This window comes from Cotesia glomerata, linkage group LG2, assembly GCF_020080835.1.
Source record: "Cotesia glomerata isolate CgM1 linkage group LG2, MPM_Cglom_v2.3, whole genome shotgun sequence".
Lineage (NCBI taxonomy): Eukaryota > Metazoa > Arthropoda > Insecta > Hymenoptera > Braconidae > Cotesia > Cotesia glomerata.
Window position 1 is genome coordinate 21,635,263 of NC_058159.1, and position 22,468 is coordinate 21,657,730.

The 22,468-nt window shown below is 27.8% G+C and overlaps 5 protein-coding genes and 1 long non-coding RNA gene across 7 annotated transcripts; all 6 read right to left on the minus strand.

The window, feature by feature from the left end:
- Nucleotides 1-239: 239 nt before the first annotated feature.
- Nucleotides 240-3,892, minus strand: LOC123258865 (DNA replication licensing factor MCM4). 2 transcript variants are annotated; one of them, XM_044719119.1, is made up of 8 exons: nucleotides 3,524-3,892; nucleotides 3,072-3,373; nucleotides 2,102-2,997; nucleotides 1,710-2,032; nucleotides 1,329-1,606; nucleotides 815-1,215; nucleotides 520-730; nucleotides 240-441 (listed from the first exon to the last, which is right to left on the minus strand). In XM_044719119.1, exons 1-8 carry the CDS (start codon nucleotides 3,690-3,692, stop codon nucleotides 331-333), a joined length of 2,691 nt encoding a protein of 896 aa, XP_044575054.1. In that variant the 5' UTR covers nucleotides 3,693-3,892; the 3' UTR covers nucleotides 240-330. The 2 variants fall into 2 exon arrangements, with proteins under 2 accessions (XP_044575054.1, XP_044575055.1); XM_044719120.1 differs by having other exon boundaries at nucleotides 3,072-3,370; nucleotides 3,524-3,891.
- A 422-nt stretch (nucleotides 3,893-4,314) lies between these two features.
- LOC123258866 (TD and POZ domain-containing protein 3-like) lies at nucleotides 4,315-5,900 on the minus strand. Its single transcript, XM_044719122.1, has 2 exons — nucleotides 5,600-5,900; nucleotides 4,315-5,500 (listed from the first exon to the last, which is right to left on the minus strand). The coding sequence occupies exon 2, from the start codon at nucleotides 5,429-5,431 to the stop codon at nucleotides 4,478-4,480; it is 954 nt and encodes a 317-aa protein (XP_044575057.1). The 5' UTR covers nucleotides 5,432-5,500; nucleotides 5,600-5,900; the 3' UTR covers nucleotides 4,315-4,477.
- A 645-nt stretch (nucleotides 5,901-6,545) lies between these two features.
- Nucleotides 6,546-7,114, minus strand: LOC123259570. Its single transcript, XR_006508270.1, has 3 exons — nucleotides 7,013-7,114; nucleotides 6,798-6,926; nucleotides 6,546-6,706 (listed from the first exon to the last, which is right to left on the minus strand). It is a non-coding gene; the product is annotated as an uncharacterized LOC123259570 (long non-coding RNA).
- A 1,670-nt stretch (nucleotides 7,115-8,784) lies between these two features.
- LOC123258863 (speckle-type POZ protein-like A) lies at nucleotides 8,785-10,351 on the minus strand. Its single transcript, XM_044719117.1, has 2 exons — nucleotides 10,148-10,351; nucleotides 8,785-9,982 (listed from the first exon to the last, which is right to left on the minus strand). Exon 2 carries the CDS (start codon nucleotides 9,916-9,918, stop codon nucleotides 8,986-8,988), a length of 933 nt encoding a protein of 310 aa, XP_044575052.1. The 5' UTR covers nucleotides 9,919-9,982; nucleotides 10,148-10,351; the 3' UTR covers nucleotides 8,785-8,985.
- Nucleotides 10,352-13,238: 2,887 nt separating this feature from the next.
- Nucleotides 13,239-15,862, minus strand: LOC123259378 (inactive peptidyl-prolyl cis-trans isomerase FKBP6-like). The gene is made up of 4 exons (XM_044719831.1): nucleotides 15,671-15,862; nucleotides 15,561-15,632; nucleotides 15,084-15,354; nucleotides 13,239-14,446 (listed from the first exon to the last, which is right to left on the minus strand). Exons 2-4 carry the CDS (start codon nucleotides 15,599-15,601, stop codon nucleotides 13,388-13,390), a joined length of 1,371 nt encoding a protein of 456 aa, XP_044575766.1. The 5' UTR covers nucleotides 15,602-15,632; nucleotides 15,671-15,862; the 3' UTR covers nucleotides 13,239-13,387.
- Nucleotides 15,863-20,372: 4,510 nt separating this feature from the next.
- On the minus strand, nucleotides 20,373-22,212 carry LOC123258595 (THO complex subunit 7 homolog). Its single transcript, XM_044718710.1, has 2 exons — nucleotides 21,622-22,212; nucleotides 20,373-21,042 (listed from the first exon to the last, which is right to left on the minus strand). The coding sequence occupies exons 1-2, from the start codon at nucleotides 22,054-22,056 to the stop codon at nucleotides 20,869-20,871; spliced, it is 609 nt and encodes a 202-aa protein (XP_044574645.1). The 5' UTR covers nucleotides 22,057-22,212; the 3' UTR covers nucleotides 20,373-20,868.
- Between the last annotated feature and the right edge of the window lie 256 nt (nucleotides 22,213-22,468).

The window sequence follows — 22,468 nt, forward strand, 5'->3', positions numbered from 1 at the left end:
AATCACCAACATATCATATACTAAAATCTTCTGCGAAACACGCTGCATCTTATGGTATAAATATTATTCCGATCGGCTCAGTGGTTTTCACAGTATAACCGAACAAAAAAACCGGCTCTCCATTTATTAGTATAGATATATAGATAAAATAAGTTTAAGACATAATTTTAATCAAATTTAAAAGAAGCTGGAAAAAAGTTTATTCGATCACATATTATAATTTATCAAACAACTTAAAATTAAGTAAAAAAAGAACCTTGTAAAATTTTTATTGTTTATCAAATCCTGGAAATATTAGTTGAATTATCTTAAATAACATTAGATAAAAAATTAAGATGTAGCATCAGCACAAATACGAATAGTGTTCCTTCCTATCACGTTTATGAAACCATGATCTTGGAGATCTTTTAAGGAGTCCTCAAACATATCACGAGTCACAAACTAAAAAATAAAAGAAAATAATTGAATTAATAAACACATAAGTAGAAAAAAAGAACTCTCAAGAAAAATATTTCTTACAATTTGCATAGATTCTTTCAATTCAGTGAATAATTTCTGGTAATTTATCGTAGGAACTTTCTTTTTGGATGCTATCAATTTTTTAAGAACGTCAACCACTTCAGTTCGACGTTTTCTAGCTGCAGCGGAAACGCCAGTTGTTAAGATACTAACATCAATTTTTCCACTGAGAGGATCGACAGCTGATTGTTTAAGGGCTTCTCGATGAAGTCTAAATGAGAAAATCAATTGTTAGCGATTATAAGTTCTGATCAATATATTATACAAATACTTGTGATTTTATTCAACTTCTTACCTCCATGCTTCTTCAACATCTTTAATTTCAACGACATGACTAAACCGTACTTTAGCATGAGCTTCAGATAACCGAATAAGTGATTCTAATTGTCTTGGATATGCTGTGATTTGACCTGCACCACTCCCTACTCTTCGCATATCAACATAGGCTTGAACTAGTTTTTGTTGTGCCTCTTCACTCAACGTTGGTTTAACATGTTCTTTTGCAAAAGCTATATAATCTCTCAAAACACTTAAATCAAACAGCTCATCTTCATGCTCTGGTTCATCTTCCTGATAAAGACTTACTAAATGTTTCGCTAATTTACGATCAAAGTGTTCACTTTGAGGATCCAACATCAAAAAGATCAAATCGAAACGCGACATAAGAGTGTGGGGCAGCATCACATTTTCAACTACCTATTATCACAAATTAAAAGTTTTAATAATACTTCATGACCAAAACATGCTTTATAATATACATGTAACATAAAATATAAACAATTAATCATTAAGCCGAGTAATGCGCATACCGTTTTATTTTTATTCCATTGAGACTCGCATGGATTAGCAGCTGCTAAAATACTTGTCCTAGCATTCAGTTGACAAATGATTCCAGCTTTAGCAATGCTCAAAGTCTGCTGTTCCATGACTTCGTGTAATACCGAACGAGTACTATCATTCATTTTATCAAACTCATCAATGCAGCAAATACCATTATCTGCAAGAACCAGCGCTCCAGTTTGAAGAACCAGTTGACGTGTTTCTGGATCCTTTGTGACATAAGCTGTTAAACCAACAGCACTCGAGCCTAAAAATGATAAATAAAAAATGAAATTTTTGTGAAATATTCTACTTTAAAAAACAATTACTGTATTAATAAAAATAATTTTTTGTAACAAAAAAAAAATTACCTTTTCCACTACTGTACTGTGAACGTGGCACTAAATTAAAAACAAACTGTAAGAGTTGAGACTTGCTAGTACCAGGATCTCCACACAACAAAATATTAATTTCAGATCGAAAATGACTTCTTCCAGATGTAGTATGAGTCTTTTTTGTACCACCAAAAAGTTGAAGAAGTATACCTTTCTTGATGTCTTCATTTTCGTAAATACTAGGCGCAATACACCGAGCTAATCGTTCATAAACGTCATCTAATTGTGAAAGTTTTTTAAGTATTTGAAGTCTATCTGGTGGGAAAACATGACTTTTTCCATCTTCTTGGTCGTACAGCCTATTACAATTAATATTATGTAGAATAGATTGAAAAAATGTTATTGAATTGAAAATAAATCGAACTTACCTTTTGGAGTCCTGTTTTCTGAAATGAACAACATCAATGTATGTTTTATATACAGATTTTACATTAGAAATTCTCGGATTAACTTGAATCGGAATAGCTCTGTAAATTCCGGTAACTGCTACTCGATCACCAGCAGATACAGAATCAACTAAATCATTGTGAGCAAAACATACGACGGTATGAGGTGTTTGACCAGCAGCCATATCATCAGGCGACTCTTGGAGTTTGATCATTTGCTTGTCAGAAAAGTGACTACGATTATGAATCAACGTAAAACAGTAATTATTATTGCAATGACTGCAGACCGTTGGCTCGGAAATTCTTCCTTTGTCTACTTCTACTGTAGTCGAAAAAGAACAAATGATACATCGGAAAAATGCCTCTCTCATCTCTGGTAAGACATTTGATGTTCTGATAACCATCCCAGTTACAGTTATCAATTGATCAATATCTTCTGGGTTTAAAAGTCTCATATTTTTTGTTTTTTCAACGTTATACGGTCTTACTTGAATCTGATGTTCTAATACAGCTGCAGGATACTTTTCAAAAAACATTTCATTAGCTGCCATATCCATAGTAGGAATAACTTCCTGAGGATAGCAAACTAATTGCTGATATAATTGTTGATCAAAACTTTCTAGATGAGCACAATTGATATTTAAATAAGGCTCTTCCAATGTGTGAATTTCTACCAGTTTTTGCAAGTATAAAGGTTCCATTAAGTTTAACGAATCAGGTAATTCATCATTTTCAGCTTCAGGATCAATAAAACGTTGAATAAAATGCTTAAACTGCTGTTTGCAACGATTAACGACGACATTTGTTCCCCAAATAACTAGCTGAGGTCCAGCTGGTTCGCTCTCTGAAGTTCTTTGAACATTTTCTTCTTCCAAAATCTTATTTAAAAAAATAATCAGCATGATCAGTAAAAAAATTATAAATTAAAAATAGGCTATAAATAAAAACTCACTGGTTCAGACAAATTTACTTGACGCAATCTTTTCTCAGTTCGAATATCTGGTCTCTGTCTAATTGGAGTACCCCTTATTCCACTTCGGGGAGTTCGAACAGAACTAAGAGAACTAGGTGTTCCATAGTTAAGAGGAGAAGACAGATCTATTTCGCTGATGCCTCCAGCAATGGGACTTGTTTGTAAAATTCGGTGTGGAGATGTAGCAGGGTGTGAAGAAGGTCCTTCTGACGATGCTGCAATCGTTTCTTGTGTTCTTTGGGTTCCCCATCTTTGAGGAGTGGAGACCATTGATAAACCTGCTAGATCACGAAATAATTTTTATTTTATTTAAATCTTGCACACCAAAAAATAATCGGAGACATTAGTAATAAAACTTAGATTACTTAGTATTGTTATAAAAATATTGAAATAACATTTGCCAGAAATTAAAATTGTAAAAGTAAACTAACCTTGTTTACTAGGAGTTTTACTTGGAGTTTTCCTAGGAGTTTTACTTGGTGTATTATGATTAGAAGCCGAAGCAGTTGGAGTTCGAGGTTGACCTCTTGACGTATCTCTACTTGGACTTTCATCATTTTGATTTCGCGGTGTTGCTGGTGGTTTCATAGGGCTTGGCATTTTACCTAGTTATTAATATACTATTACAACAAATATATCCTATAAATTTATAAATAATTTATGGTTTACAGCGTAACGTAATAAATGTGTACAGCAACAATGCCTAACACTTAGTGCGTCTTTGCGTAGAGTTTTTCCCGCGTAACTAAATACACTCTAACCTAGAAAGCTTAAGGTTGTTTAACTACAAACATCGTTGATTGTGTGTGTACCTTAATTGAGTATGAGTGTCTTTTAGTATTCTTTATTGACAATAGATTACACTTACATATAATTTTTTTTGGTAAATATGAAATATCTTCAATTTTATTTTTGAAAGTAGTAATAAAAGTAGATAAATAAATCATCAATAATAATTACAAATCTATTTTTCTGAAAGGTGCTGCTAAAAATAGTAAAAACATGATAATAAAATGAGCCTCAGAAAATGTTCATGCAATAATTCATTCATTTTTTTAAAAGAAACTTTGATTAATTCTTTGATTTAACACACTTAGTTTTTTTTTTATTGAAAATTACTATTAATAACACAGTTAATACTTTTATTCTATTATTAAATGCCATAAAAGTGATTATTCTTTTTCAATAATTCTCTATTATTGTAATTGTGATTATTTTCCAATTTTTTGCTTTAAAAATGAGGATATTCAATCAAAACCAGATATCTTAACTCGTATAACTTAAAATTACTTTTTCATATCATGAAAATATTTTAAAATATTTGATGATTATTTCATCACTGATAAACGATTGTAATTAAAATATTCTTAATTATCTTCACTGAATTAATCAGACTCATCAGAGTCGCTATTCTCCAACTGTTCAAGCTTGTTATGAATTTCTGAAAGCAATTGCGGATTACGTTTAGAAAAATTACCAAACTCGTTCGATTTTTTTATTTTTTCATAATTGTTTAAAATAAATGTCAATGAAGATTGTCTTAAAATAGATGAATTGTTAGCTGTAGCCAATTCAAAATTCTTTAATGCGTTTTTAATATTTATCATATCACTCAATATGAATCCACAAGAATCTGCCAAGTTCTGAATTTGATACTTAATCCCGAATTCGAACAATTTCAATACAATTTCAGAGTTTTTTTTCGTTTGTACTAATTTTCCTTGATACAAAAACATCATTAGTTGATCAGCAACATTATCGTCGATTCCAGAAAAGCATATACAATTTTTTTCAGTTTTTTTCATGTTCATTAACATTTTTTCTAACATCGGGCTCTGAGCAGCCAAAATGATTTTATGTGCTAGATATTTTTTTTCGCCTTTTACGCATACTGTAACATCACTGAATTCTGGTTTATTCATGTAATCTTTTATATTATCAAACAAATTTGGTGAAATCTGGTTAGCAATATGGCCATGCCAATAAATTTTCAACTCAACGTTTACATCGACATATAATCCTTTTCGAATTAGTTGATCTACGTGAACTGGAATATTGTTAATAGAACATGTATCTGTCCAATCCTTGAAATCTTTCCGCATCCATTTCCCTCTGGTTGAATTCACGTATACTTTCACTTCCATTGTTACAAATGCAGGTTTTGTATTACTTTTTTTAATCATAATATCTACCGACGGACCCATTCCATCTAGACTTGCTTTAATAACTACATTTCCACATACTGCCCTTTGTTCTGCATTTAGGTAAACACCTTCGATATACCATTTATTTTCTTGGTCTATTTCAAAAATATTATTGAATGTAATTGGTGGAATCATTTGGAAGAGACGTTTATGGAAACTTCCAGTCAGCAACAGTCAATTAAAAATTCTTTGCTTTTGGGTAACCTGTAAATATTTTGATTAATAATTAGAATTTTGTATTGTCAACGATAAAAAATTATAAATGATTTCGAAATTATTAAATATTTCAAAAAAGTAACTTACAAATCACGTAATCGAAATAATTATGTAGATTTATAACATTCGGCTTGTTATTAACCTTTTTGATGTATTTTTGCGCAGTTATCTTTACAGAGTTATTCTGATTTCTAAATTTTTAAAAGTTTATTTAAACTGAATTACTAGTAAAATACGATAAATGAAATTGTACGAAGCTTTTATAAAATTATTTTTAGTCTTGAATAAAGGATAAACAGCGTCCTTTTATTTCTGAGCTTTTCTGAACACGAACAGCCATAAAAGAAGCAAAGAGCTCATCGCTGTGAAGTTAGTCATTTGAAAAACAATGATATATGTATATATGTAAATATAACTTTCATATTTTTTTTGTCTAAAAGTCTGGTGGTGAAAAACAAAAAGAAAAAAAGAAATGGTACCTAGACACTTGACAATTTTTCTTGATTAATAAATTAGATCTAGAAAATTATTTATAAAAAGTTGCACATAATTTTTTGAAGATTCTAAAGATGGAATTTTTTTACTACGTTTTTTTTACAGTATTAATATTAGTCGACGTTCAACGATTTCTGGTTTTTTTTTCATCAATTAAATTACAAGTAAAAAAAAGTTGTTCAAATCTTCTACGTGCGAAATTTTTTCTTTTAATTTTTTTTGTCATAATTTTTTCAATAAAAAAAATTACAAAAATTTTCAGATCTCGGCTAATTTCATTTTTATATTTCTGTTTGCTATAATTTATTAGTTAAAAAATTTCTAAAAATTTTCAGATGTCTCTCAATTTCAGTATCATAATAGTATACTCATTATCCTTTCTGTCTTTTAAATGATGTGAAATGATTAATTGATTAACAATTATTCATTGTATAATTGGTATAGTTACTGTTGGTGGATGAAGAAAAGAAGGAGAATAAAATTTTATGAAAAAAAAAATTTTGTTTGATTTTTTTATTGATATAAAAATACTTGTTTATTCATTAAATTTCCATTTTATTGTTTAATTATTGAATTTATAAAAAATGAAGTTGAAATTTCAAACAGGTCTAATGGATGGGCTTTTCTATTTTATGAGACACATTTTTTCATGAAACCAAGGCAGTGGAATGGTTTGCAGCAATCCTCAGCAATAGAACACTTAAAAAAATGATCGTATGAATTATAGATATGGATTATGATAATAGATGAATTTTTAATTATGGAAACATTGAAGAATTAAACTACTCACAAATTCTCCAATTACTGAACATTTTTTATATTCTGACAACACCATTGTTATTGAAAGTAACATAACAATCATGACACAATAAACAATTTTTTTCATCATAATTGGAAGATTTTTAAAATACTTCAAAAGCTGTAATGTAAAAGTATTTTATTATAAAAAATAGATGATAACACTTGATTAAAGTAGCTTCAAATAATATTTATTTATATATTTACTTTAATGTGAATCTGTCACTAATAAAATAAATCTTAAAATATTGCAATGTAATATATAACTGTTTTTATCACAATTGATTACCGTTATCATTTTTTATCTAGTATTTTGTGGTTGTATTTATTATCGATTCATCAACAATTCTTACAAAAACTGATTTGTATCTATATTAAATTACGTAACATGTCCCACAGTTATCAATTATTATTGTTTTTCGTTTAGTTATTTTGATAAATAGCAATAATATTCATCGAAATTCTGATATACATTTTGTTACTTTATAAAAATTTAATGTAGTTAATAATAATTATGTCAAACGTAATATTGATTTTCAATCAATTGTTCTTATTTCACATTTCAGTAAACTTTTTTCTGGATTTAATATCCGATTAATTTAAAGGGTATATCATATTTATTTAAGTTATGATTTTGAACGAGCATTTTGAGCATTACTTCTTTATTTATTCTTTTAAATAGCAAACAGACTTCACATATATTCTCCGCTACACTGATAAAATAATTAGTTTGATTCAAGAGAAAAAAATCTTTAATACTTTTGAATCAAGTAGAAAAATTCTTAAATCAAGTAAAATTCACTTGAGCCAAGAAAAATTTCGTACTTTAAGAATTCCTTTTGCTTGATTCAAGAAAGTAAAATTCTTCAGAATAATGATCTTGACTTAGGATTTTTTCTCGTGAATCAAAATAATTATTTTATCAGTGTACCTAAATCAAAAAACTTATGTATTCTTGACTAATGACAAGACCAATATATTAATCAAATATGATTAATTGTAGAATTATTATTTAAGGTAATTAAACTTAAATTTAATTATTATTATTCAAGGTAATTTTAAGCAGTTTTAGTAACAAGATTCGTTTGGCTTTTTTTGTCTATAGTTTATTGAATTACATTTTTTTATATTCATCAATCAATATTTTTGATTACATTTAAAAATCAACTTTTTTTCTTAAATAATAGTACATAAACAACAGTTAACTTTTTTAACAGATTATCTGAGTATATTTTTATTTTTATGATCTGTACATCATGACCGCATCAGGAATATCAAGTTATTGTATTCATTTCAAGAAAAATTAAGTTGTACAACTTCAAATTGATAAACGCGTATTTAAATGACGTGTAATCAGTGTTTTATAGTTATTATTATTATACTTTGGTATCTTATATACAGTACTTTGACATTTTCTAACTTATTATTTTTAAAAACAGAAAAGAGTTATTTTTCAATTTAACGATACCACTCTTATGTAGATATAATATAAGTTGTTTGTCTGGCTATTAAAAATTTAATTTTTTGAATTCATTGTGATAATTATTTAGACACTGATATAAGGATCCACTAAATTTTGGACATACATAATTAATTTAAATATCTTTATCTCCAATGCATAAACAAAATCAGAAACTGATTTTTTTTTTCGTAAACTTTTACTTAATATATAACGTATATATTTGACAATAGTCTCAACTTTTTTCTTAATACAGTAAAAGAATTTGTATTTATATTTAGACTTATTGTATAAAACGTAATTTAAAAATTTTTTTTAATACAAATTTTAAGATTCTAAGTAGTTGAAAGTAATTTTTGAACTATAAGGAATACAATAAAGTACGAATAGATGGTTGAATCGTAGAATTACATTTTCAAAATTATCATGCAGTAAATAAAATTTAAAAACTATAATTAAGTTTAATGATGAATAAAAAGTTATTAGAAGAGCACATTAATAATTAAAACTTTTAAAGAAATAATTTAAAACGAAATTCATCATATTTCGAGCAGTTAAAAAAGATAATTAATAATAATTAATATAATGCTTTCGTTGAAGAAAAACGATAATAAATAAACACTTAATGATTAAATTTGTTTCTTGAAGCATTTCACAGCATCTGTGTTGTTGAATTATCAATTAAAAAATAATGTCATTAATAAAATCTACAATAAAGAAATTATTGTTTACGACATTTTTGAAACTTCTTATTGATTTTGGCAATCAATTCAGGATGTTGTTGACTAAAAGATTGAAAAGAATTAAGTTTACTGACTTCATCGTAATTGTTGACTGCAAATACTATTGCACGCAGTTGTAAAACTACTGATTCGTAAACAACTGAAAGTTCCAATGTATTTAATACATTTTCAACGGTCAAATTATTACTTAAAATGTAGCTACACATATTGGATAATTTCGAAATCTTATAAGCAGTTCCAATTTCAAGCAATTTCAATGCAGTTTTATGATGGTTGTGAGCTTTTTTCAGTTTACCCTGGTACAAAAACATAACAAGCTCATCCCCAACTTCTTCTTCAATATCAGAAAAAAAAATACAATTGGCGTTTGTTTCTTCCATGGTCGTTCGTAAAATATTTTCTAATACTGGACTCTGAATAGCTAAGACAATTTTGTGTACTGGGTATTCTTTGTTGTTTTGTACACGTATTTTAACATCACTGAATACCGGGCTGTACAGATAATGTTTCAGATTGTCGTATAAATTTGGCGAATTAATATCATCAACAAAGCCACACCAGGTTATTTTAAAAACTACATCCAGTCGAAATGGACTGGTTTTATGAATTCCCTCTTCTACAGTAACATCTAAATAATTAAATTCAATGTCATTTGTCCAATTATTTGTATCTTGTATTATCCATTCTTTATTGTCAGCTTTTAATTCAATGATTGCAATTGTTGGTCTGGAGATTCCTTTTTTAATTTTAATGTCCGCGGACTCAAACCTAGAGTCTACACTAGCTGATACTTTTATTTTTCCAAATAATTCTTTGTATCTTCCGAATAGATCTATCGTATGAGAAAACCATTCATCGTCATCGTAAGCTTTGACGTAACAATTAATTATAAGAGTTTCATAGGCAGCCATTGTTTTTTACTAAAGCTTAGGATTGTTAGTAGAATGTTAATAATAAATTTATTCTGTAGATCATCTGTAAATAAAAGAAAAATTATCAGTATTCAATACTTATTATTTTAAAATTATCAGTATTCAATACTCATATTAATGAGAGTCTGATTAAAAAAAAAAAAAAGAAGAATACAAATAAGACTCATAACGAGACTCAACTGTATTGATAATAAAATAATTAACCTACAAATTTCAATTACACTAGCTATTCATATTTCATTGTTAAATTTATCAAGTGCAAACACTTTTGAGATTATGAGATTGTTTATTTTTCATTTATTTGTGAGATTATTTAAAAAAATTGATAACGCGTGGACCGATGTTGGCCGTTGAAGTTATTCTGGCTTCACGCAGAAGTAAGCCGAAAAAGTGTGTATAAAAGATGTCACCCACGATTGACATGCGCAGAAAATAAAAAAAAAAAAATACAAAAAAGAAAGTATCAAAATTGATATAATATAAGTGGTTTACTTAATTTTATTTTTTATTTTTAACGGTAGCTTCTCATTCATGAATATTTTTAATGCAATGATTCTATAAATTATATACTATCGCCAGAATTAAACATTACATTCGAGGATAAAATGTATATATTCAACTTTGATTAAATAACGGAAAATAACGAAGTAACGAACAATACCTTATAATAATTCTACTCAAATTAACGAATCAAAAAATGACACTGAAATCAACAGACATCTTATAATTTTTTAAATTTTTATGACAAATAAATTATAATGTAAAAAATTTATTAAAGAAATTTTATCTGTAGAAATGTAAAAAAATTATGAGTACGAACTTTCAAAAATATTTTTTCTATCACAATTAATTTATTATAAAAATTTTAAAAATTGTCAGAGGTTTGCTGTTTTCAGTATGATGTCAAAAACCTATTAAAACATATGAAGTTAATTAATTGTCCATGTACACCAATAGAGTTCGAGCTACAAGTACAATTGCATAAACACTTGCTCAAATTACCAGTGTGTTCAAGCATTTTTTCGTGCATTGGTTTCTTAGGTTCTTATATAGATTATCAACACTTGCGCATATGAGTTTGAAACAATTGCTAAAAATGCATTGATTTTCATCTATATATCTTATCTCGTTATTTATTGATCTCAAATTATATTTTCATTAAGGAAAGTTCACTCACTCTTTTGCGATAATCGAATAAATCAAAATTGACGGTAAATTTCTTGTCGCTGATCAAGCTTTTTTCGTTGATAGATATTCAGTATAAGTTCTCTCCTGTCACGTATATTTCTTGAATCATTTATGTTAATAGCATCTTCCAATTCAGGTAATAAATTGTTCAACTTAGTAAGTGTTAGTATTGACATTGCAAAAGCTGATGAAAATAAATCATAATACTGAAATCAGCAGACATTCGACAATTTTTCAAATTTTTGTAACAAATTAATTATAATAAAAAAAAATATCTTTGAAAATTCGCACTTAAAATTTTTTTAATTTTTACATATGGAGTTTTTTTACTAAATTTGTTTTCATAATAATTTAATGGTTACAAAAATCTAAAAAGTTGTTAGATGTCGGTTGACTTCAGTGTCATAAATAAATCTTTTACTTTTTCAAACAGAATTGGGAAATACTTCTTTGATAAATTTATTTATATATTTAACGCCTATTGGGAATATACATCAATATATAATTTTTTGTATTTAATTATTAATATTTAGTATGAGGAAAAATTAATATACTATCTAGCACCAAATTAATATTTTATGATTAGTATGACAATAATTTTCTCTTGATTATGGAATTAAATGAATGAAGAGATGAATAAAAGAGAGAATGAATTTTAGAAACATTGTTCGTTGTATACGTAGAGAACTTTTTGAAGCGCTTACTCATTAATTCCATGTTTTTACGGAAGCTATGATACGAATACTCGTGAATGATAATGAACAAAAGAAGCGTAATAAACCTAAATAATTATTTATACTTTTAGTAATTAAGTATTTTTAAATTCGATAAGAACATCTGTAATATTTTCTTGCATATATTATGTTATTTTATCAAAATTATTCGAGAACTAATCATTGAATGTAACGCGTTAAAAATCGATAATTTTAGCCTACTTGATTAACTTCAATGAAAATTTTTAATTGTAATTTTTATAGTCAAAAATCTTATTTATGATTACAAACATTTAATCCTTATGTTAGCAACCGGGTACCCACCGCGGTGTATTTGTATGAATAGCTTAAAGAAAATTCAAAATTTTATTTTAAGCTCTCGAATCGTCGTTTTTTAACTCAAAAAAAAGTTATTTGTGAGTGCATTTAATTTATTTACTTTTTATTTAGTTTTTAAATAAGCTTAAACTTCAGCCATCGCCCCATTAGCAACCGGGTACCCATAGTAGAAAGTATAGAAAATAAATTGAAAATGGTTTCTATAAATGGATGCAACTAAATTTTATTAAAAAAATAAAGAAATATTACATTTTTTTATAATTAATGACATCAAATCTAACATTTAACACACCGTGTGAGAATAATTGAGTGCTCGTCACATACTGGCTGGTGACAATTGGCACAACTCTTACGAGTCTTTAAAACAATAGTAATTAATGAGTTATTATGATTATAACAAAGTGCACTCTTTTTATCGTCTTATTGAAATAATTAATGATGAATGTAATTTTTTGATTTTATCCCAAAATACTTATTGCAATTGAGATGCGATACGTTTGATCGTTCAGTTGGACAATTTTCAATCACTTTGATTAGAAAAAAATATTTAAAATAACTGAAAACGATTTGAAAAAGTAACAAAGATTTGACTTAAATACTACATAGATATAGGTAGTGTTTTGCATTGAGATAATGTTTTAAAATCTATTTTTCTAATAAGAGAACTTCATAATTTTTTTGAAAGCTCAATTTTCGAGCTAATTTTATTTTTTATATCTTCACACTATATACTTATTGTAAATGCTCTTATTATTTACTTATTTTACCAAACAACGAAATTTCACATTTTTTCTTAAATATGTTATAAAAAATGTAATCTTATAAACATATCCAAAATATGGATATTGAGTTTTCTTTATATTTGAATAGTATTAAGGTAAAAGACCCCATTAGTGGCACCTCTAAGTCCCTATTAATGGCACTTTTCCTTTCAATGAAAAAATGTTCTACTTGGAATAAAAATTAAAAATTTTTTTGATCTAAAGGTCTTAGAGATTAGAAATAATATATTCATAATAAAAATTAATGATTTCATTAATTAAATAAGTACCAAAATCAAAGAAAGTTTCAGTAATGGGACCCCCGCCACTGATGGGGTCTTTTACCCTATATTATTTTTTATCAAAAAAATATTAAACATGAATATTTTAGTGAGAAAATTGAATGAAACGCTACATTAAAAAAGATTAATATACTTATTGTTTTAATTAATGATAGTTAGATTTTTCAAGATAAAAATTAATTTTACCATCTTTGTCAACAGAAGTTACTTTAATACCCTTTAACAATGCAATTTTCCTAATAATGTCTCTGAGTAATGGATCAATCTTATTAGGAAATGGTTCTCTCATAATATTATTATTATTGGTAAAATTATCGCAAAATTCAGATGCTATTTTTCTGTATTCTTCATTCTTAGCATCTGAAGATAATTTAACCATATTTAAACAACATGAATGTATATTTTGTTCGATTATTAAATTCAAACGTTGCAACTTATCAGCTAAATCAAGTTCTTTTGTCATTTCTTTATTGTGTGGATCCATTTTTAATCCTAGGTTCAATTTTTCTATCGCTTCCTGATATTCGCCCATTTTTATTAACGCTCGTCCGTAGTGAAAATAAGTTTTAGCTGTTTTATTAGCAACATTATTACAAGCAATACATGCTTTACGCGGTATGTTTTCTTTATTGTAACAAACTGCTAAATTTTGGTAAGCACGTGATAATAAAGAATTATAACGCTTTTCTTCTTCATCGTTATCTAAATGAGAGTTCTCTAAGCGATCAATCGCACGCTTATAATCACATATTGCGAATTTTACTTGTCCACGTTGGTAATTATTGGCACCGGTAAGTAATAACTGTTTGATTGATTTTTCAATTTTAAGAAATACTTTACGATCTACAGGATCAAGTAATTTAAAGTCATCAGTTTCAGTGTTGTCATTATAGTCTGTCAGTTGAACGATGAACATCACTTCAGAATTACCCGGTATGGTTGGCCAACATCCTATTTCTCCATAAGCTAAATCCGGATCGATTAGAAATAATGACACTTCGTGTTTTCGCATGCTCTGGATTGATAAATCTAAACCCCAAATCAATTCACTATCACTTAAACGAAAGCGACTGACACTTTTACGATGATAGGTTGAATCAAAGGGACTGTCTTGACCTTCAAGATAACCTGAATATTTTACTGTAACTAGAGAATTTGCAGGTATTATTTTTCCAACACCTTGTTGAAGGATTATTTTTTTTATCTGTAACATAAAAAAATATTTTTGTTCATTTCTGTAATTTATTAATTAGAATTCATGGATTTGATTTTGTCTACACTCTAATTCCCAATTTATTTTTTTATTTAATTAATAAAATTTATTTATTTCTTATTCCCAAATGTATTAGACAGTTAGTATAGGAATAATCGTTTCATTATACGATCAACGTCTTAAGATAAATTTATTGTAAACAACATCTCATATTCTGAGTATATATTTTATCATACTTTTCTTAGTATTCACACTATTAAGATATGTATCCGATTTCTTTAGATTGAAATAAACAAATAAAGGAAATTTATAGTAATTAATATTTGAAATATAGAACGTAAATTTTGCATCATAATATTATTAAATAAACTTATAATAAGTATATAAATAATTATTAATTATTATATATTTAACATATATACACGAAAAAAAATTTACTTGAATCAAGTGTATAGTTTTGAATAACTTTATCTTCTTGATTTGAGTAGAAAAATTCTTAAATTTCAAAAATTTTTCTTTAAGGAAATTTTACTTGATTCACGAATTTTTCTCTTCATTCAAGTCAATATTTTTTAGTATATATTTATATATGTATAATATGTATAATATTTATATATGTATAAATTACCTTTCCATCGTCACGTAAATTTTTCATTTTTTCTTTTATTTTATCAAAATTGAGACCTGGTAATACAGTGGCTTTACATTTTTTACCATCATCGTTATCGCGATCGTCACTATCATCATCCCGCTCGTCGTCTGATATCTCAAGATTAATAAATTTGAGTAATTCATCATCAGTAAAATTGACATGTGGATCAAATTTAAAACGTTCATCGTCATTTTCTTCAATCTCATTGCCGTAATTAAATATGACACCATCATTTGACATTAGATCTCTGTAATAAAAAATAATATTTTAGCACATCACGATCAGCGATCACATCAGTATATGCTGTGAGCTAGCAGGTTACTTGATGACATTTAACATGCTAAGCAAATTGAATAGTTAATTTAATCCTTATTGTAAATACGCTAATTACAACCAAGACATTACTAATGTGCTTAACAAAAAAAAAATAGATTAAAAATAATATGAACACACCTGAGATTGACACCAAAAACTGGATCCACGCCGTTAGCCATGATGATTGATTGTTTAATGGTAGAATGTGAATAGTGTGCGTACAAAAACTTACCAAGAAACAAAGCCACCGTAAACTTTCGAATGTGAGCTTTGTTTTTAGTTGTTTGAAATATGATCCACGGCGCTTACAACGCTGTGTTGCAATGTAATGATAAAAAAAAATAATTCAAATATTTGCTACAAGATGGCTTCAGGAATAATCTGCGCTTCATCCGGAAAAGTTGAAAAATTACTGTGCGAGACATTAATTTAATTTAATTTTTTCAAGATGATATAAAACAAATCACTATTAAAAGTTGAAGCGATATGAAAGTTGTATTTAGGAATTTGGGGTTACAGGAACAGGTACTGCTTTCTGCATCCTACGTTCCAAATTTTGTTGATGATAATGAGGAAGAGGAATTAATGAGGCATGTTAGTTCATGCCCTAGCGGATCCGTATACACTGTGTATACTAGGTGTAAATTCGGTGTAAACTTGGTGTGGTGTATACTGGGGGGATACAGTAGGTATATTTGGTATTTTTCGGATAAACACTTAGTATAAATGAAAAATACACTCAATATACTCGGTGTGAATTCGAATCATATAACACAAGTTCACACCGAGTATACACCAAAAAAATTTTTTATCTCCAGACAGTGACAAAGTTGTCAGAGTTGTCAGTGAGAAAATTTTTTTCGAATAAGGGAAGTAGGTATGGATCGCCTGGAAATGACCTGAAACGAACAAATAACATAAAATCAGATGAACGTTTCTTGGTGTATCACTTTCAACGCGTACACTGTAAAAAATTTTCCAAATCCCATTCTAAGAGAAATTTTGTTCAACAAAAAAAAATAAATATTTACTTGAAATAACCTAAAATAAATAAATAAGAGGACATTAAGACGTTTAATTTTTTTGGTGTAACATGTTGAATGAAAAATTTTAAAGGACAAAAAATTTGTAAGTCCTAAAACTTAAAAATTTTCCAGTCCTGTCTAAGAGTAATTTTTTCGAATAAAAAAAAATTATATCTGTATGGACTGGAAATAACTTGAATTGGATAAGTAAAATAATTTTAACATGTATTTTTTTTTAGTTTGAAAACTTCACTGTTTATATTGTCCAAAAATCTCAATATTTGTTGACTTACGCAGGCGCCTTGCGTAGTTTCAATACATTCTGTACTGTGCGTTAACCTACAAATAATATAAATTTAGTCATTAAGACTGTTGTGAATGATATATTCATTAATGTAATTATTCATGGAGTGAATAAAAGTAAAAATACTTATTTTACTAAATAAACAAAGGATCATCCTTATTTCTAATATTTTTACTTTCTTACATCATCGATTCGTTGCAAATTAGGTTTAATTATTAAGTGCACTAATCTCAAAAATAAAAAAAGTTAACATAACATACTAAAACGGCTTGAATTTTGATGTTGGAATTTGTCGCAATGTTTTTTGTGTGAGCTTATGTTCGGCGAAGCTCCAAAAATTCGGCTGTCTTTATGTTATTTATCCATTTTCAGCCAAAACATACCTACTTTTTTTTATCATGAAAAATTTTCTCCGGAGTCAGACTTCAAAATTTTTTGGCTGGTGTAAACCCGGCATTAAAGATACACCGTAAAATGGTGTCTTGATGTCAAGTTATGTATCAGTTTTAGGCAGCTTATTGTTGATCTACACATATATTTATGAATCGAAAAATTATTCTATTTGACACTTAGAACAATTTTAATCTTTGGGACTTTGAAATTTTTTGACGGTGTGAACCTGGCATAAGTCATACACTGGAACATGGTGTTTTAATTTCATTGAATTTATCAGTTTCTGGCTATTTGTAGTCCATTGGTATTTAAAAATTAAAAATTTTTTTACGATTCAGCACTTCGAAAAATTTTAAGCTGTGGGACTTAGAAATTTTTTCACGGTGTAAACCTGGCATGTCATACACTGGAACATGGTGTCTTAATGTCATTGAATTTATCAGTTTCTGGCTGTTTGTAGCCCATTGTTATTTAAAAATTAAAATTTTTTTTACGATTCAACACTTGGAAAAATTTCAAACTCTGGACTTTAAAAAAATTTTCGGTGTATACGCGGCGTATACTTTGGGTGAATTCGACACGTATACACTGTGTATACTTGGTGTATACTGAGCATAAACCGATCCGTTAGGGTGTCCATTACCTAAGTAGATCTAATTGAGTAAAAGGCGATTACGAAATTGGGATGGAATTCCACATCAAAAAGGGATGGTCACTGAAAAAATACCAAAAATATTTATTTTTTAATATTAAATAATTATTTATTAAATATATTTATCATTAATGAGATGTTTGTTACCACGTCTATAGACGACATACAATAATTTTTTTACAAGTAGATTGAATAACATGAAACATATTTTCAATTTCAATTATAATATTACGGCTTCAGATATTATTTTGTTTTTTCAATAATTAAATGAAACTTATTATAAAAATTGCTACAGTTAGATAATATTTATTTCCAGTACCATGATTTCTATTATTAAATATTTAGATTACAATTACTTATAAGACGATTTTTAAATTTGAATAAAATATTTGATTTGCTACAAACAGCTAAGGTAAAAGATCCAATTATTGACACTGGCCTCGTTGTTTGACACTTGCAATTTTATTCTAATTAAAAAAATAAAATTTTCTCAAAAAACCAATTATCTTAAAATTTATAATTCAAAAATTATATTCGTTAATTTATTGGAGTTGATTTGTTTTTTTTTTTTAATTAAAATAAATTTGCAAGTGTCAATAACTGAGTCTTTTACCTTACTATTTAATTGATTTCATTTATTTACAATTATGTCTATGTCTGATAGTTAATTTAATTTAATTTAATTTATTTTATTTTTATGTGGAGAGATTTAAATATTTGTTACTTCAACTGATATTTTTAAATTTTCATGGTCATAATTATAGTAATTATTTTTTATATTGTGTTCAATTTTTTTTTCTTTATTATTAGTAAATCTCACACACTTCTTGAGGTTACAGAACGCTTAGATACTGAAGAAGTACATAACAATTATTTTTTTTTATAATTATTAATTACTAGCTGATACCCACCCGCTTCGCTGGGCATACAATAAAATTTTATGTTGTAACCTAGATGAAAAATATAAACAAAATGATTAATTTCAAAAAGATAATTAATATAAATTTTGAATTAGAGAAAAGTGATTGTTTATGATAACCGGTGTTAGCGAGTATTAAATATATGAGAAAAGTATTTTATTATTAATAATCAATCAATCAATGGGTCAGTTAGTCAGTAAATCTGTCATTAGACAGATTTCCGCATCACCCATGACGTACTGTGTAGTGAGATGCGTTCCCATTATAATAATGTTATCCTAAACATTTAGTCTAGACCGGATAGGTCAAATGGTAGAGTAGCCGACATGTCACCGGAAGGTTCTGGGTTCGAATCCCTGTCCGAGCTATCTGAATTTTTTCTCGCATATTCTGTAAACTCTTATTAAGAAGGTCCTTCCTATTTCTTTCTCAATCTCTTCCTCCTCCAATTATTCTGTTACGTGAATGTTGGAACGATTCACGTAATAATTATCCGTAACTCCTATTCTTTTCCGCTTCATAGTATTATTTAATTTTAAAAATGTCAATAATTTTTAATTTTAAAAATGTTAATAATAAAAATACTTTTTCTCATATATTTAATACTGCTAACACCGGTCATCACAAACAATCACTTTTCTCTAATTCAAAATTTATATTCATTATCTTTTGAAATTAACCATTTTGTTTATATTTTTCATCTAGGGTACACCATAAAATTGTATAGTATTCCTATCGAAGCGGGCGGGTATCAGCTAGTTATTAATAAATTCATAACAAATTAAGTGGTATTAAAAAATATATTTATTATTACTCATTTTATTAGAAATTATCTTAAATCGACCGTTTTTTATAATAATTTAACGATATCGTTGTAAAATTTAGAGAAGACGCATCAGACAATAATTTACCATTTTAATTTTAATCATTAAAATCAGTATAATCATTTAACAATATCAACTTGATAATATTTATGTTTAATTTTATCTGTGTTATGATATAATCGAGTTCATCCTTCATGATTATTCCAATACATATAAGTTATTTCAGTTATTAATGATTTAGCTATTCTTTCTTAAAAAACGTATGATTATGAATTCCTACTGTCCCAACAGTCAATCGATAAAATTTAAAATCAATCATTTTGACAGTTATTATAGCAACGGTAACCATGATAACGGTAACCATGGTAACGGAAACCATGGTAACGGTAACCATGGCAACGGTAACCACGGCAACGGTAACCATAGCAACGGTAACCATGGCAACGATAACCATGACAATGGTAACCATGGCAAAGGTTGATTAGCGTGGGTGGTTGTAGGGGGGTTGAGTTCGATAATTTACGGGTGCCACTGATGGTTTCTTAGATTAGAGGGTCAAAATGATATTTCGCTCCCAAAAAAAGAGAGAGATATAGGGAAGGGGAAAGATTATAGGGCACGGGAGGGGAGGAGAAGAATGAGAGGGAGGGGAGGGGAGGGCATATGTGATGGTAGACGAAAAATTCATTTTGGCTAGGAATTGCGTAAAATCCGTTCTTAGTGAGCGTCTACATCACGAATGGAGTAACTATGCTAAATTTCAAGTCAATCGGGCGAATAGTTTCGGAGATCTCGTGATGAGTGAGTGGTATTTCGCTTATATATATATAGATTACAGATATCTCTTTATCACAATAACATTATTTTCACGATCCAAGACGGCTGAAACCAGAGTTTTCATTTTTGCTTCAACAAAGAAATCTCTTAGTTCTTCAACATACATTAGATCATGACTATTTACACTTAATATGTGAGTACAATTATGATACAATTGACTCAAATTACATACGCAATTTAAATTTATGTTCATATATATGCGAAGAAAGTGAAAAACTTAATCACAAAACAAGCATTTCATTGACCATACGCCATGTGCCAAAAATAAGTAAACTAAAGCTTAAATTCGAATTTTCTACATTTTTTAACATAAAGTTAACAATATTTTCAATTAATCTCATTTTGACAAAACTTATTAATTAACTTCATAATTTTGTAAAGATTTCAATACTAATAATGTATTGACCGATCTTCAATTTATTTACATTAAGTATAATGAACTAATATTATTCATGTAGAAAAAAGTATGAAAATTAATCTTGACATAATACTCATGATGATACTTGCATGGCTACATCATTATCTTCATAATTTTCGAGGCTTACATTCATTATTTCTTCATCAGACTCATCTAACATCTCTTCTAACGAATGAATTGATGATATTAATACGTGGAATTGTTTTCTCCGCATCTCCAGTTTATGTTCCAGCTGCTCAGATTTTTCCTAGAGTAAAACAAAAATAATTTGTTTCTTTTGTTCTATACATTTGTATATTCTCTAAAAGTACATTTATATCTTTTTAAAAAGTTTATTTTTTTTTTTTTTTAATAATACTAAAGTCAACAGGAATCAACAATTTTTCGCTTTCTTTTAAACGGAATATTAAAAATTAGGAAAATATTTGCATCTACAAATTATAACTTCGAAGAAACCATAAATAAATCTTTAATTCTTCGCCTTTAGTATCAAGTAAAATTGTCAAATATCTACTAGCTTAAGAATCACATTTTTAAAGTGTCTATCGCAAATATACTTATTTTTTATAATATTGAAATTATAAGACATCTGAATATTTAAAAAAATTTTTTTAAACAAATAATTTATTACCAAGAAAGAATGAAAAAAATTGGCATCAATAATTTTTGAAAATTTCTAAAAGTAGAATTTTTTCAGGTTACTTTAGAGTTATTTGCTTGTTAAAAAAAAAACATTTGAATTATTAGATGTCTCATAAATACGGTATCATTTATTTTTGACTTAAGGAATATTGCAATATTACGATAGTATAAATAAAATAATTACCTTTAAAAATCCAAGTTCTTGTTTCAAAGTCTCCAATTTCAAATTAGTCTTTCTTCTATCAGGCTGCTCATTGATAACTTTAGCCAAGACATCATACTCGATTCGATTCTTGCGTATCTGTTTGGCTTCTTGCAACTCAGCTTTTGTAGTTTCAATATCCTGTTTGGCCTGTTCTATTTCAATTCCTATGTCTTCGTATAATTTTTTATAATTTTTTAACTCATCTTGACTCATAGCCGATACAAAACGTGATTTTTTCTGAGCAAATTCACTCTGTGCAAGACTAGCCAGAATACGTTCATGGAGCGTGTTGTCAACATCCGGATTATTAGCCCACTTTATAAATGACTTTAATAACATATTTATCCGTCTGTCATCGCCAATACCGTCTCCATCAACGAGCAAACGACGTCTTATCACTTCTTCGTCAGACATTTTAATTTATTTATTTATAATTATTTAAACTATTTGTGCAGTTACTCACACGTGAAGAGAAACCGGTAATTTTAGATTATAACTCTGTTTATATTTATATTTATTTATTTAAATACTTTTGTATGTACAAATTTGTACACAGGTACGAGATTACGTATACTAAACCCACGTGCTAACGATTTATGCGCATGCATCTGTTTAGGAACACAAGCCGCCATCTTTAAAGAAAAAACGCGGCAAACCCATCCTTAAAATAATTTTGACAAATTTAATTATATACTGCAACTTCTACATTTTCGCCGTTTTTAAAAGAAAATTAAATTAGCTGACATCTAAAAATTTTTAGGGCCAGTTTTTCTATCCGAGATAAAATTTTATCCAGGATAAAATTATTATTGCCAGTATATTTATA